The 15,655-nt window shown below is 42.6% G+C and overlaps 1 protein-coding gene across 1 annotated transcript; it reads right to left on the bottom strand.

Annotated features, from left to right (window-relative positions):
• Window positions 1–4,257: 4,257 nt before the first annotated feature.
• On the bottom strand, window positions 4,258–13,102 carry LOC103899485 (solute carrier family 2, facilitated glucose transporter member 11). The gene is made up of 11 exons (XM_009279966.1): window positions 13,007–13,102; window positions 11,844–12,004; window positions 11,205–11,329; window positions 10,176–10,305; window positions 9,042–9,190; window positions 8,133–8,320; window positions 6,824–6,934; window positions 6,111–6,212; window positions 5,680–5,755; window positions 5,221–5,348; window positions 4,258–4,464 (listed from the first exon to the last, which is right to left on the bottom strand). Exons 1-11 carry the CDS (start codon window positions 13,100–13,102, stop codon window positions 4,258–4,260), a joined length of 1,473 nt encoding a protein of 490 aa, XP_009278241.1.
• Between the last annotated feature and the right edge of the window lie 2,553 nt (window positions 13,103–15,655).

The following is a 15,655-nucleotide window of genomic DNA, read 5'->3' as shown; positions in this document are numbered from 1 at the left end:
ATATGCCAAGCCGATTACAACATGGTAAATGTTTATCCTTCTTGTATTGGGAGCGCTCCCCCTTACTCGCACTGCTAAAACAACTGCATGTTCCTGTTTTGTGGGGAGTCGGTCAGATCTTTCCTTCAGGGGAGCAGAGTCCCTCTTCACCTCTCAGACGTGAATCTGCTTAGGCAGAGTGTGTTTTCCTCCCCTCCAGTCTACTGTGGAGATAAGCCACTTTGTGTTGTAGCTGAGCTGTAATGCCTGTTGCATGCTATAAAATTTTCAGTTGCTTGAAGTGATTTGAACAATTTCCCAATTGCAGGACATGAAGTATCTGAATATGGGCGTGGAGAAAGAGCCTGGTCCTTGCTAACACCCAGTTTTTATAGAGGGTCACACTGTTTCCAGAACCACTCAGAAGCCTCACTATTACCTCTCTATAACAATGGAGATGGCCTAGTGTGTGCCAGAGTGGGATGCTCATTCTGTTCTGGTTTGAGACTTGATTTTAAGAAGTATTTTCCCCTTAAAAAACTTGATTTTGAATCAACTAAAGACTTGACTATTTACAAAGAGTGTAAGTTAATTCTTGCTTCCTTCAGTCTTCTATGTATTACATGCAACATTTTGTACTACACTGAATACAAATTAGTTCACTCTATACTATAAAGATTTAACTGTCTACGGTTAGTGCCGAAAGGGGAGATAGGAAGGTGGGGTTACAGTTCTGAAGGCAACAGAAGCTTTGCTCAGGAGCACGGTGGAAGCACTGACGTTCCTCCTACAGTTTGCTTTTCACCTTACAGTGACTGACAACAGTCCCACACTGTCCCCTGGGCCATGTGCTGTGCAGCACAGGGTGAGCTTGCTGAGTCACTCCTTGACCTTTCTCCTGCTAGATGTCCCAGTAACGTTCTCTCTCCAAACCCTCTGCTTGGGTATCTTGTTGCACATCAGTACAGTGAAATAATTCAAGCTGAATTCTTCTTTCCATCCATTCCATTTTCATCATTCCTGAAATCTTCATCACCTCCACATCAGCTGTGGTTGTGTATTTCATTCCTTCCCCTCTCAGCACAGCCTCCTCAAATGTTATCACTTCCTCTTCTAAAACACCCCAGAATCTACCTTTCTCTGCAATTACTACTGCAAAAATCTCTGTCTTTATTTAGGTTTTCTCTTGCTTCTTACAAATTCCTCCTCTCAATCTCCAGTCACTTCAACACTGGCCACTGCCCTCCCCTCAGCCAAAGATTTTGCTGTCACAGAGAAGACTGCAGCCAGATTGTACAGCTGTCCCCTGTCCTCTCTTACCACCACCACCCACTTTATCTTCTAGGATCAGACCAGAACTGTGTCCAGCAGAGTATCCCAGAGCTGTCAGTCACAAATAGCAGTTGTAGGCAAAACCGTAAGAACTGAGCAAGTGTGCAGTGATGCTTTCCCTGTGCGTCTTCCAGGCCCCAGTGATGCGCAACCCTGGGACTTTGTCAGTCAGGATTGTGTCTTTGTATTTGCTCCTTCCACACATTTACTGAGATCCTCTGAACTCTCGTAAACTTTTGTTGTTCCCAACTCCTGTGGCAGAAAGGTCTAACGAGATACTTGAACAATCCAGTGTTACTTCTTGCTTTCTGTCAGGACACACTAAAAGCTACTTTTGAAATAATTACCCCTCTCTTTTGCCATTTCTCTCATTTTATCTTTACTTTCCTTTTAACTTCTTTTGTTTCCTGTATCAAATTTGAATGTCATATCTCTGTTTCCAGACCTTTTCATGCTGTACTGTCCCTTGCAAGTCCATTTTTATTTTTCTTTTCCCTCTCAAAGGGGTTCTGCCAGCCTAATAGCAAACCATTTTGCTAGACTCGGACAGCAGGGTTCAGGCGCCTTAGAGTGCGGGGCCATGGGCAGGGAGCAGGTAAGCCTGAATGAACTAGAGGGGAAAGGAGAATTTGTTCTTTGAGCTGAGGATGGGAAGCTTGGCTGCTGGAAGGAGGGACACACATGGCAGCTCTGGGTCTTTCTGGAGGGGTTCTTAAACACCCTGCCTGTGGCCAGTTTTTAACATCTGATTGATCAAACGGTCCCTGCAGAGCCCTGTTCCTCTTCCTCCTGTTGTCTCTGTTTCCCCCAGAATTCTCATACTGCTGTCTCATAGCTATCTGGCCTCACACTTTTGTTCAGTGCTGTAATACGGAAAAAGCAAGACTTAAATGTCTAGTATAGGTCTTATTTATTTTCCTAAAGAAGAGGACAGGATGAGTCTTTGCACCTAGGATTCGAACACTACAAGAAATGTGCTTATTCCAGACCCAGTACTTAGCTCACCCAATACCCTTGGCTTGGAGGGATTTTGTTTTCAAAGATGCCATGTGTTGCACTTGTGTGATCCTGGAAATCAAATAGATACACTGCAGGTTCACAAGTACTTCTTTAACCTTTATTCCCAATCCATGCTAGTCTATGGTAGTGTTAATGATTTACCGCGCTTTCCCTCTTGCAGACAGTATTTACTAGTAGGAGGGAAGAAGGGAAGAAGTCAGGCATGCTGGACAAGATCACACTGTAGAAAGACATGTAGAAGGAAAGGAGTTTTTAGTGTCTTGTAAGTGTGTCTTTTCTTCCTCGCTGGGAACCAGTAAGGTTGAGAAAGACCAGACCAAATAAAGACTTTTAAAATAATCAAGGTCTTACCTAAAACTTTCTTTTCAAAATACTTTAAATGTTTCATTTTTTTTCCTGCATTTTTGACCAGAAGGAATGTATGTTGGTTCTTACTGTGGTAATGTGCAATCCATGACCTCCGGCCTTGAAACTATAAACTTTGTCTAGCTTTTTTTGTAATATGATTGTCATAGGAAGGATGGCGGTGTTGGGGAAGTCCACTGCTCTTGGTATTAGCTCTTGGCACTGCTACAAATATTGTTAGAGGACGGTGTGAAGGTAAAATAGCAGGAGCCTTAGGGCTGTGAAAGAAACTGCTGCTCAATATTCAGGTCCTTTTGCAAATTTTATTGTGCAGCATCTGCAAGCAACAGTCAGTAGTGAAGATCTCATTTCCATGACAAGACAGACACAATATTCCTTGACCCCAACAACACGCTCCCAGAAGATGGGCTCTCCCCTGTCCCTGACTCTACAATCAATGAAAACCAAATCCAGGCATAATCAGTACATACAGATTGGGTTCTTCAGGAGAGGCACCACTCTTTTTTGTCTCATCAGTACCAGCTACTCTTGGGAACTCAATCCCATTGAAACCCAGTGTTCCTTCTCTCTGACATGAAATAACTCCAGGCTGAAGACATGCTACATAGTCATTGCTAATGAAGAGGGAGAACCTGCCCACTGTGGATTAGCCCACTCAGGATTTCCTGCAGCTCTGCTTTCTTCGCTCATGCTTTCTTTCAGTACCGACATATCCCTGTTTGTCCCAATAGAAGAATCTCCAAACTCTAGACAATGTACCTGATTACCAAGCAAGAGGTTTGGCTTGAGGTGACAGGTTATGCTTGGATGCTTCTCTAGCATAGTGTTTCCTTTACACCAGGACCTTATACTTCCTTTACCTTTTTTCTTCAGATGTAGCAATGACATGCCCCCCCCCCAAAAATGGATGAAGACCATGCTGCAGGTCACAGAAGTGTGGTCATAAGCTCCTCAAGAAAGTCCTAGTTGCCCCTATACCATGTACTTGCTCTCAAGTCTAATTGTAAGAGGGGGAAACATTGCATACTGATTCTGTCTACTGATAGGCAAGGTACTCTTCTTCCACCAGATTAAAGAACTAAACACTTTTTTTCATCCGTACTGAAGCTCCTTCTCTGGGAAAGCTCAGCAGCACTGACTTGTTAATAGGAGCAGATAATTTCAATGTGAAAGCTCTGTCTTCTTTTTCTCTCAGTTTCACAAGTATGCTGTACATCTGAACCTTCCAAACTCGCTCCAATAACTGCAGAGTCCTGGTTTTGGTAAGAACAATAGCAGATCCTGTGTTTTCAGTTTACACAGCTGCTAACTTGCAGGGACTGACAAAGATCTTATTTCTTCATACACTGTGTTTCATTTTTTTTTGCAGAGGATTTAATTCAGCTCATATTTCAGCAGTTGGAGAGAACCACCAAGTTCATCCTGCACCCTGCACTGCAGGTGATTATTTTTAAAATACACATTTGTGCTGTTTGTGGAGCAATGGATTCTCTCTTGCTTAGTGAGGCTTCTGGGCACTACAGTAATAAAAGAGCAAAATATGGAGTGGAGAGTTTGTTATTAAAGTCTAGTAACAATCATCACTGAGCAGGTACTCTGCTGTAGGGCTGTCTGTCTCTTCTTTCCACGGTAGTTCAGGTGGTTGAACTCCTCCATGACCTGCAGCATGGTCTTTCCTTTGGTCTCTGGCATCACCAGGAAGACAAAGATAGCCATGGACAGACAGTATGTCAGGAAAATGATGAAACAGAAACTACCAAGACCTTCCTATAGGAAAAGAAAGAGAGAAAATGTGTTCATACAAATTGATCTAGATTTCTTTCTCTTATGATATGGAGCTTCTGGTTTTGTATTTACTAAAAAACTTGGTCAGGGACTCAGCTGATGTAAATCCTGCTTGCTGCCACCTGGGGAATGGCACCGAGTGGTAAGATGAACTAATTCTCCTTTCCTGTTTTAAGGAGGAAAGCTGTATGCTCAGCAGACATTGAATGTCATTGCTTGACAACTCAGAGAAGTGCTGAGCTTCAGTTACTCTTCCTTTCTGCTCCGTCCTTATCAGCCAGTGTTAAACTGGGGAAGGTACGTAGTGTGTTAGCTCTGTCCCTCCTTGCGCAGTCCAAAACTGCAAAGGCTTTAGTTTTCTGCTACTTACTAGTGCTGGGTGAGATCTCTGGGACTGCCCATTTTCCACATTAACTCCAAAGGAGATGCACATACAGGACAAGGGGGGAAAAGAAGGGAGCCCCTCATGACATTCAAATGACGTCTGACAGTGTTGGTACCTCTGTCACCGCTTCCGTGTTTGCCAGTGTCACACTCTAACTGTGTGTAGCCTTAGCAGCATTTTGTGGTTTTGCTACGTTTTCACTAGGTATCTGGGTAAAAGGAAAGAGGCCATCAGAACTGCAATTAGTTTGGGCTCTGTCCTTTGCATGAAGTGTTGAAAAAGAGAAGTATGCTCTAGGTTCAAGAAGGGTCTAACCACCTCTGAACTGAAACAGAACACCCTACTTTGCTTACCACAATGAAAGGGAACAAAAGTCCAAGGACAAAGAGTTGGATCCAGTTTGTAGCACCATTAAAAACATAAGCAGCTGGTCTGTATGACTGAATAAATATTTCTGTGGGCAAGGGGCATAATACTCCAGCTGAAAGAAATGTTGGAGAAAAAAGGAACTTTAGAAATTTTGCAAGATGCTTCTGTAACTCACACTTCATATTGCCACATTAGTTAATGGTTTTAACTGACCTGGAAGTGTTTGAGGTGCTGCTTGGCTCTTCAGGAGGAAGGCATGTAGGAATGCAATATGAAATGAAGTTTTACCTCCTACCACAGTATGGAGGGGAACATCTACCCCTGCGCTGAATCAGGAGTAGGGATTCACGCTAACTGTGGAACAGCTATGCCTGGGACCTCTCCTAAAGGCTGCAGTAAGGAAGGAATGAGTATATGAAACCATTCCAGTAGAAAATACCAACCTGGCCCAATGCCAAAGCTCATGATGAAAATAAAGATGAGTGCAACAGAGCAGTATGGTAACCAGAAAAAGGAATCCTAAGGTAGGAAATGAAAAGCAAATAAAATCAGAAATTAAAATTTTATTTATCCAGCTCCATTAGAAACATTCATCACTGCTAAGTATGTCAATGTTAAACATACATCTGTTTCCTCTACTTCCAGAAACTTCACAAGGAGATAGTCTTGGCAGTGATCATGGTTGTATAAAGCTATTGGCTTTAATCTGCATGTACATGGCTGGGAACAGACCTCTATTAACATGATGGTTAGCCCCCAAAATACTTCTACTCCCACTAAAAAGTGATTCAGGAGGAGGGAAATGGTAATGATATCTGCCATACAATAAAACATGAAGATGGAACACAGCTCTAATGCATAAGTGGGGTCTTACCTGTAGTGAAAGCGTGACTGTGAGGAGCCCTAAAGCCAAGGCCATAACAGTGTAGCTTTTCCACAGCAGTGTCTTCCTCCCTGCACGCTCAATTAGGAAACCCTGCAACCGGGAGGACATGCTGTCAGCTCCAAAGGACAGACCTTAAAGGCAGGCACTGGTGAGCTGCTCCGGTAGCTGTCTTCACCAGCCAGGCAGGGGATCTCTGAAGAGTTGGGGACTGGGATGTGGTACATCCTCTGGGAGGGCGAGTAAAGGCATCTGGGGGGACTGAGCAGGACCAGGAGCTGCAGGGAGGGGGGGAAAGGTGAGGAGATGCAGGGCTACAGGGAGCATTGCCTGGGCAGAGGAGGCCTGAGGTGGCACTCTGCAGGCAAAGGATAGCCAGGGAGGACAGCGAAGTGGAAATGCTTGCACTTTTAATTGCCATGAATCCTACAGCTGAGAGTCCTACTGACAAGTGGACACAGGGACTGTCATCTGCCCTTCCTGCAGAGGGGAACTGGGACTCCCAAGGCTGGCTCAGGCTGGGTCGTGATTTTGAGGCAAAGGCTCTCCTGTCCTCCCATAAATTATTTCGTGTGATCAGTGCAAAGTACTACAGTTGATTTGTTGCAGAAGCTTGATTTCTGAAGCTCCATTTACAGTAGTTCTGAAGATTGAAATGAACCACGGATTACAGCAGAATGAAATTCAGCTGAAGAGCCACTTACACATAGAACTGTGGTGAGGATCTCGGTGATCCCAACTCCCAGGGAGACATAGTGGGTTTGAGCAGGGGGGATTCCAGCCTTTATAAAGACATTGTATGCATAAAAGTAAACCTGGAAAGAATAGAAATGTGTGAAGGCTGTACCCATGTGGTCATGTTTACACTAGCTTCTGTCTTTTTTGACAGAAAATAACTAATCAGGACTTAACAAAAGAGAAAATCATCTTGATTTCAGTAACTAATCCTCAGTGTTTTCACGAGGCTTATTTGTGCAGAACAGCCTTTACTAGCAGCTCTGTCTTGAACTCAATAACGAATACAGCTTCTTTCTTCTTTTTTTGCTTGCTTTTAGTGCTGCCTTTGTCTTATGTTACAGGTTATAATTCTATCTGACATCTTTCACGTGTTTCAGTGTCTCACGTACTTTGGATGAGGAGCATACAGAAATGTGGACAGTACATACCAAGCAAATGGTTTAAATTATCTTTCTACATCATCTTTAAGCCTTTGCAATGATTTTGATAGTCACTATTTTTCTGGATGTAAGCACTCCTAAAGCGTAAGAAATTCTACTGTTAGTATGCTCAGCTGCTACTGGTTCTTTGTGGTATAGTTATTGCTGCACTAGTGGGGGTAGAAAGGGGTCTTATGAATCTTGAAGTCTTTCTGAATTTGCAAAATTAAACGGGATTTTGAAACTTTTATGCTTTTACTATAAGCTCATTTTATACAATAACTATTCCAATAATTAATACTATCTACTGAAACATAGATAGAGATATTTCCAGAGAAAAGGTATATTAGAGAGTATATATCAGTAACTGCCACATATATTACTGAGATGTTGTAATTGTCTATAATCTGAGAAAGTGCAAAGTTAAAGGATTTAGAAAGAAACCCAAAGAGGTAAGAGTATGGAAATGCACTGTCAGTGTACATTACAAACCTGACTCAGTTTGTACTGAAATGGCTGAACAATTTTGGGCAGCGCATGCTGGAGTTCAGAGACCCAGAGGAGGTTATGCTGTTCTTTACTTGTTCTGTATTTGAGATTTTATTTTATCCCTTTCCATTCTCTTATCGTAACAGGGTAATCCATAGAGATGCCTTCAGATGACACTTGCTAAAACACAGTTCTCGACTTATCCCAGGTCCCCAAATTCCATGGGAAAAGATTATAATAAACAGTAACAACAAATCCCCTCCTTACAGCCACTGTTGCAGTCAGCATTTTACTACTCGTTGCAGAGCTTACTTTTTGCCAAGAAATTGTAATCAATCTAGAAAGCAGAGAAAAGTAGCACACGTACCACATTGACGCCAATAAACTGCATGCATGAGGAGACAAGGAAGAGAGTGATGAGTTGCCAACGGACAGCTTTGTCACGAAAAAGATCACAAACACTCTTAGCCTTCTCCCCACGGATGGCTTCTTGCTCTGCCATCATGTCATCTATTTCGGCCATATGGTCACCGTCTCCCCAGAGCTGCTTCACAGCTGGAAGGAGAGGGAGAGAGAAGATGACTCTCAAACTTCTTAGAGAGCTGGGTTCAGATCAGACACAGATCCAGTTCATTGCTATCTATTTTTACCCATAAATCTTAATCATGACCTCACCTTTGGCCAATAGCTGCTTACAGTGTTTTAATTTAAATAATGCCTAAATTCTTACCAATCCCTTCCCTTTACCCTCCTGCTAAAGGTGCAGTTCTAGTGCACACACCAAAACACAGACAAGGAAAAATGACTCCTACATTAAAAAATAAGTCTACATCCAAAGAGTTCTCTCTTTTGATGGTTAAAAACCCACAATGGCTGTTTCTCTGTTTATGTCAGTAGTTGCTGTTAGGGTTACTGAAGAACTGGAATGCTTACAGATATAGCATGACAGTAAAGAGCATCCCTTTCTTACACAGAGCCAGAAGGTACCGTATCCACAACCTGACTGTTCAGGGCAGAATCAGTATTGCTGGAAATACGAGCTCTGTGTGATCACATCCCTCGGAGGATCCTGGCAGAGGGTAAGGGAAATACTAGTGCCAAGAGAGCACTAATACCAAAACAGAAGCGGCTGTCTTTCATTAAAGCTGAAGGTGGTTTCAGAGCCAAAAGACCAAAAGTCTTTTTCCCAACTGTACCTCTCTTCCAGGTTCATGTGGGGCTTTACTGTATTTTCCACTTTTTGCTAAAAGGAATGCTTTGTGGCCCGTTTCCTTACCTTTGATGCACCCCTCCTTGTCCTTTTTGTCAATGAGCAGGTAGCGGGGAGAGTCTGGGAAGAAGGGGAGGGTGAGAAGCTGAACAAGGGCGGGAAGCGCGTTGACTGCCATGAGAATAGGCCAGAGAGCATCTACTCCGAGGACTTCTCTGAAACAAAACCAGCAGAGCAAGCGGAGCTGAGCAACCATGTGCACTGGCCATGTGAGCACACGCAGACACAGGGTGGTCCCTCGGCCCTGCTGCGTGTGTCCCGGCAGCTCTCACCCAGGAGTCTCCAGCATTTCTCAGCCCAGAAAAATGCAAACTTCAGTGGGAGGCGGAAGGGGAAAGCAGAGAGCTGTTGCCTGCAGCACACAAATTACACAGTGTTGCCACCTGTTGCTCAGTGGTGAGTGCAGCAAGGCTAACTGCATCCTCCTGCAACAGCTGAAGGCCTACGGGGACGAACAGTGTCCCGGCACAAGTGCTGAAGAAAGAACCCACAGTGGCTGATTCCTCTGTTTTCTGATGCAAAGAGTCTCAAGTTACGATGAAGACAGGATCCACAGGTTATCAGCCTGGTACTGACTGTCCCAAATAGCAGCTGCTGAGTTCCCTGCAGCTTTGAGAACACTGTGGCCAGAATGATGCATGCCTGGGAATGGTACTGACCATCTTTGGCACAGGACAGGCAGAAGGAGCCTGTGCTGGGGGGAATGAATCCACCATAGGTTTCTGGTTTTGCATGTGTGTTTGATGGGTGGGTGTGCCGGTTTGTGTGTATTTTCAAGAAAGTTTGGATGGATCTGACATTCCCTGCTCCTTCTAAAAAAATAAAAATTAAAGGTCAGTTCTTGCAAAAGATGGATTTCTTTCAAACCCATTGAAGTCTCTTAAAGGTTTTAATTATCTGTATTTTGATCTGTCTTTGCTAGGAAGCAACACTGTTCTTCAGGATTAAATGTTCTGTATGATTTCTGTTTCCCATTCACTTAAGTCAGGAATTTGGGCTGAACTAATTCAGTCTGACTGCCTAGGATACCCTGAAAACATGTCTAAAAATAGTTGCTGATTTGCCTATCCATAGGCTTGCATTGACATGTGCGTATATTTTAATAACAGAAGAAATAAAATATGTCTCATACCCCCTTACCTGAGACCCAGAGCAAATCCTACAAACTTTCCGATGGCAGTAGCAGTAGAAGCTGTTATGGCAATCAGCCCACGGAGTTTCCGTGGGGCACATTCCCCAGCATACATGAGATGGATATTCAGAGCTAAACCTGCAGTGACAAATGACTGTCAGGGCAATTCAAACTCCCATAGGTCCAGTGTTTTGGAGGGGATTATTATGGGCAAAGCATATAGAGTTAGGCTCTGAGATACTTTTTTAACCATGTTGAGTATGTGTCTGCCTGACATGAAGCACGTTCCCAGTACCATGGCCTTGCATCTTTGCTAAATATTTCACTAAGCAAGTATGTTCCCCTGGGAAATCTGTTCTTCATCAGGCTGGCCTGCTCTTACAGTGTTTCCTACAGCCACATATACAGGATTGCTATTGCTCCCTTTAATCTCAGCTTATATATTTCAGTGTCTACTCAGGATGCTATGTGCCTTACATTTGTGCTTGAAACCAACAAGTTAACAAATGCTGTATATTCCATTTGCTCAGTGAATTAGTTTTTATCCTCTCTCTTAATTTTTTTTGCTGGTTAGTATTATCTTTATCCAACTGCTCAGGGATTGAAAACACTGGCAGAATGTAACTTTCTGAGGCATCTGGAAATTAGAATTGCCCAGCTTGAAAACCATTCCCTTGTCTCTAATGCAGAAGGCAGTATTAGCCACAACAAGCAGCAACAGAAACAACAGAGGTCAGCTTTCTATTGCGTGATCATGCTCCCCTGAAATATTGCATGTTTTGGCTTTTTCACAAGTTGGCAGTACTTTTTATATGGATTGGATTTAAAGATAAAAGAATGAGAAATGGAGATGTCACACATGATTAATTTAATTATATTTGTGTTTTCTTATTTAGTTAAAAATGCATTCAGCAATCAGGCCCTCTGCAGATTTTAGTAAAAATCTGTCATCCATATACTCAGTCTGATAAATCTTTGTGACCCTCAGTCACTGCTCTCCAAACTATTTAATACCACAGGGAGGAATGCTAATTTACCTCCACACACTCCAGAAAATAATCTTCCAGCGATGATCATCTCAAAGGATCCACACAGCCGGCTAAGTCCCATCAGAGTTGCGCTCAGCAGAGCAGGGATATTGGTGAACAGCATGGCCTTCTTCCTGGAATTAATTTAAATTAATGTGACCATAAATATTGTCCATGTGTCACTCACAGCCTGACAGAAGTGGCATTGAATTGTACCATGGTTCAAGACTCTGTGCCGGCTTCTGAGATCAGCTGCAGTGAAGTAAATGGGGAATGGGAATGGGAAAACTTCATCATGGACTGGTAAGCAGTTGAAGCTTTTGATGCCTCTAGTGGAGCCAGTATCTACACTGAAGAACAAGCTTTGTGAGCGGTTGTCTGTGAAATTCACTTTAAAATGCATGCACTCCTCATGTGATTTCTCTGGACTGGATTCGCTTTGGAATTTCTAAGGGAGAGGGTATGATTTTCTTTGTGATTGTTGGCAGATTTTGCCATCCTGTTTCTGCACTGAACTGATCCTCCATCTGAAGCAGCTCTGGGCTGCTCACAGTGCCACTTTACAAGCAGTGTTTCTCCCAAGACACAGTCACTTATTTTTGCAGTTGTGGGTGTAAACAGAAAGACTAATGTAATCATTATTCCTACCTTCCAAATCTAACAGACAAATATCCAGCAGACAAGGACCCCAGAAGACCACCGATGCTGTAAATGGACACAACAAAGGACCACATCAAAGTAATAATCTCTTCACTGGGAGAAGAGCCGTATCTCTTCAGCCAGGTCTCACGGATGAAACTTTTGATATACTTTAAAAGAAAAACAGAAACCAATGGACTTAGTCAACATGTTTTTGCATAATTGCACCTCTTTCCTACTTCTCTTACCTACTTACTGGTCTTCCTGATACATTTCTATCGACACCTTGGTTGAAATCTTAGCCCCAGTGAAATCAAAGGGAATTTTGCCACTAACATCCCTGGAGTTAATATTTTAGCAACAAGGTGCAATGAAAAATCAATGAATAAATATATCAATATTAAATATCAACAGTGAGTGACACTAAGAGGGTGGCACATTGGTCTTTTATTTGTGCGCTAAACCCTGATTGTTTTGCTCCCCAATCTTCCCCTCCATTCCCGCTTGTCTGTCTGTCTCTCTTGTCCACCTGCTGCATCCTGTCTGATGCCTTGGGAGAAATCCAGGTTTGACTTCAACTGACTTCAGTGAGATCAGGATTTGTCCCTCAATGTGGCCCATTGTGGGGTCTCTCTGACGTACTGTTCACAACCTCCATGGCACCCTCATTCTTCATGAGGGTTCCCAATGTGGTGATAGTATGAGCTCAATGTCCTTGGCACCATTCAGGATGACAAACACCTGCCCTAATTTTCCTTTTCCAGCTGCAGGTATCAGTGCTGACCTCAGCTCTAGAGCTACAGTCTTTCCCTGTCCTATTTCACCTTACAGTCACTTAGACCTAGTGTGTATGGCCAAGGACATGTTTCAAAGGACTCCCTGAGCACTGGAAAGAGGAGAATCTCCTGTGAGCAATCCAACTCAGTAAGGGGAAAATGGCTGACTTTATAGACATCACTCATCCTCCCCTTTCCCAGTTCTGTCACACCAGACAGAAGTTAAAACCCAATGAAACACAAGAGCAATAGCAGCTACTCTTGAACCAAGAAACCACAATAAGTCTAGTTTTGAGAGCAGAAGTGAAAAAGTTATTGATTGCAAATAGAGGCAGGAGTGCATGAGTACATTGAATCCATGCTGGTAGCTCAATTTTTTGAGCTGCCCATGCTTACCTCAGCAGGAGAATTGATAATGGAGACCTGCAACCCATATTGGAAAGCTCCACCAATGCCCAGGACAAAAGCCAGGAGGAAGAGATTGTAGCTCATTTTCTGGCAGGAAAAAAAAACAGCAAACAAAGGTAGTATAGCTATTCAGACACGTCCTGTTTTACCTTAAGGAACTCTTACAGCTTGAGCAATGTCACGTACCTGCCTCCTCTGAGACCAAGGAGCCAGTGCAGAGTGCAACAGAAGACCACAGCTACTAAAGCACAGGATAGTGAGAAATTTGAGGAGACACAAAGCTTGTAGCTGTCTCCCAGAACCCAGTTACACACTTCAATGCTTCTGTCTTCAGCTGTGGGCATCTTAATCTGCACTATCGTAGGGTAACTAGTTGCAGGAACATGGTGCAATGTGCAAGCATTATGTGCACAATTTCCATCTATTTGTCCTTCCTCCTCCTCCTCCTTTCCCACTTGTTATCTCACCTAAATAAATATTTTGCTCAGTGACTTGGCTGAGACTAGATAAACATTCGGGGATTGAAGGGCATTCCTAGTTTCATAGTTTATTCATCCTTTCTTAGAACTGTATCTGATGGGAGGCTTAAGGATACCCCCACAATATAGTACTGTGATTCATGCATACCCCATCCCTCCCACTCCCACTGCTCTCTGTTACTGAGTGTCCTCATAATATTCTGTCCAGCAATGATGGCATGATGCTGCACTTCCATCTCTAGAACAGATCATATTCAAAGGCAATGCTGAACAATGACTGCCAAATATTTACAAGCTGATTTCCAATCAGATGAATGCCATTGCTTGAATGGGCATCAAATTTATCCATGTTGCAACATTGTTGGCTTCAAAGGAGTGAGCTCTGAATAAATTTGGTATTTGGCACATTCATATATTAAATGACAACAACCTCCTGTTTGTCAAAGCACTAGGAAGAAATGAGATTCAGAGACTCTGCTACTAGGCATCCCCACTATCCTTCGTGCTACAAAAAAGGCCTTACGTCAGCACAAAACTCCCCATCAGCAAGAAAATCAGTAAGCCCTATGCTAAATGCAAATTTTATATCACACCTGCAGCAAATCTCTTAGTCTCATTCCCATTCTGTACTATAACACCATTGCTTGATTTTTCTGTTGCATCTCTTGGGTCACTTTTCCAGTCTAATAGATTTTAAATTCAGGAATTTTTTTTTAAACTTAATATTAATCCTAAAATTGCTTTTTAAAAACATCTTTGTTTTATCTTTTCTGGGTATCTGTTCCTATACTTCCTTGACTGGAAAGGATTGTTTTCCATCCTTTGGTGTTTACATCTTTCAGATACTTTGTTATTCGTAACTCCTTTATTGTGGAGGACTATTTCAGTCTTCCAGCCCTCCTCCATCTAGTAAATCATGCAGCTTTTTTTTGTTGCTCTGCTCTGAACTCCCTTGGTTTGTCTTCCTTTTTTATGTATCAGACATTAAATATGAATGTGCTCTTAAATCCAGTTTTCTTTGCTTTTTAAAAATAATTCCTTGCAAGATATTTGATATCTCTCAGGTATGACCTCATACTATTATTTTAACCACATTTGATTCAGATTTACTTTTCTTTCTGTACTTAATTTATACAACAGGTATTTTAGAATAGCAGAAAGGAAAAAAATATGTACTGCAAAAATTCTATTTGGAGGGGGAAAAAGAGAAACATATACCAACTTGCATGCAAAGGTAGTCATCTCAGCTTGCAGGCTAGGTCTTTCCTGATGCTTTCTTTGGTTACTTTGGAAAAAGTCACTCTATATATAGAGAAAGAGGAGCCTGAGGTAATATTTCAACACGTGATTTCATTCTTTCTCAGTGTTTACACTCCCTTTCGTTTGTCATGAAGTTCTTGCTATTTGGGAAGTTCTTGCTATTTGGTTTGTCATTATTGTGTTGGTTACTGATGAAACTGCGGATAATTTTGGTGAGCTGTGCATTCATGCCAGGTCACTAGGGAAGAGAAGCTGACAGGCAATAAGAGCTGCAGGAGATGAGTAAAGGACAATAAAAAAGGCACTAATGGAAGCCAAAGTCCAGGGACTGGCACAAACTAGAGTGGACTGGCTTGGACTCCCCAAGTCATAGGTTGGGTAATCAGTTATCACATTTAAAGGAAAAGTTCCTGACTGCTACTTTGAGCCTCAATACAGCAAAGCCTTCTGAAGCCTGACTTGACCAAGCCTGACTAAGCCTGTGCATTCAACTCTTGAATTATGGGGTCAGTTGACACTTTAAAAGTAACGGTCATTGCCTGACAAGTCTGTGTCCCTATAATATATGGTAGATGCTAGGTAAATCCTGACTGTAAAATAAATAAATTACGTCTTTACTTTTATCCATAATTCTCAAAGGGCCTCTTTATCAGTCTCCACAATGGTTCGGTTAAAAGGCTTTTACAAGTTATTCAAACAGCTTAGGGGGAAATTCCTTCTCCTGGTGAGTGGCTGCACTTGGTGGTTCCCCAGGCTAGGATGCTTCATGTCTTCGGTGTCTGGAAGAATCCCAACTGGATAGATGGGGACTGAGCTGTGTTGGAAGTGAGAGGTGACTTGTGCAGAGGAGCATTGTCTGAGGACAGCAGCAGTAACTATTTTTCTCTGGTGTTGATGG

The sequence above is a fragment of the Aptenodytes forsteri genome, unplaced genomic scaffold, assembly GCF_000699145.1.
Source record: "Aptenodytes forsteri isolate BGI_AS27 unplaced genomic scaffold, ASM69914v1 Scaffold323, whole genome shotgun sequence".
Classification (NCBI taxonomy): Eukaryota; Metazoa; Chordata; class Aves; order Sphenisciformes; family Spheniscidae; genus Aptenodytes; species Aptenodytes forsteri.
The sequence above is the reverse complement of the archived record's forward strand: the minus strand, read 5'-3'. Positions and strand labels throughout refer to the sequence as shown.

What these genes read in the sequence shown, in the direction of transcription:
- LOC103899485 (XM_009279966.1), bottom strand. Translation starts at nt 13,102, where the DNA reads ATGAGCTACAATCTCTTCCTCCTGGCTTTTGTCCTGGGCATTGGTGGA. An exon ending in ATTTTCTGGAGTGTGTGGAG is followed by an intron (nt 10,306 to 11,204) that starts GTAAATTAGCAT and finishes TTGTCACTGCAG; the next exon opens with GTTTAGCTCTGAATATCCAT. An exon ending in CAAGGAGGGGTGCATCAAAG is followed by an intron (nt 8,321 to 9,041) that starts GTAAGGAAACGG and finishes CTCTCCTTCCAG; the next exon opens with CTGTGAAGCAGCTCTGGGGA.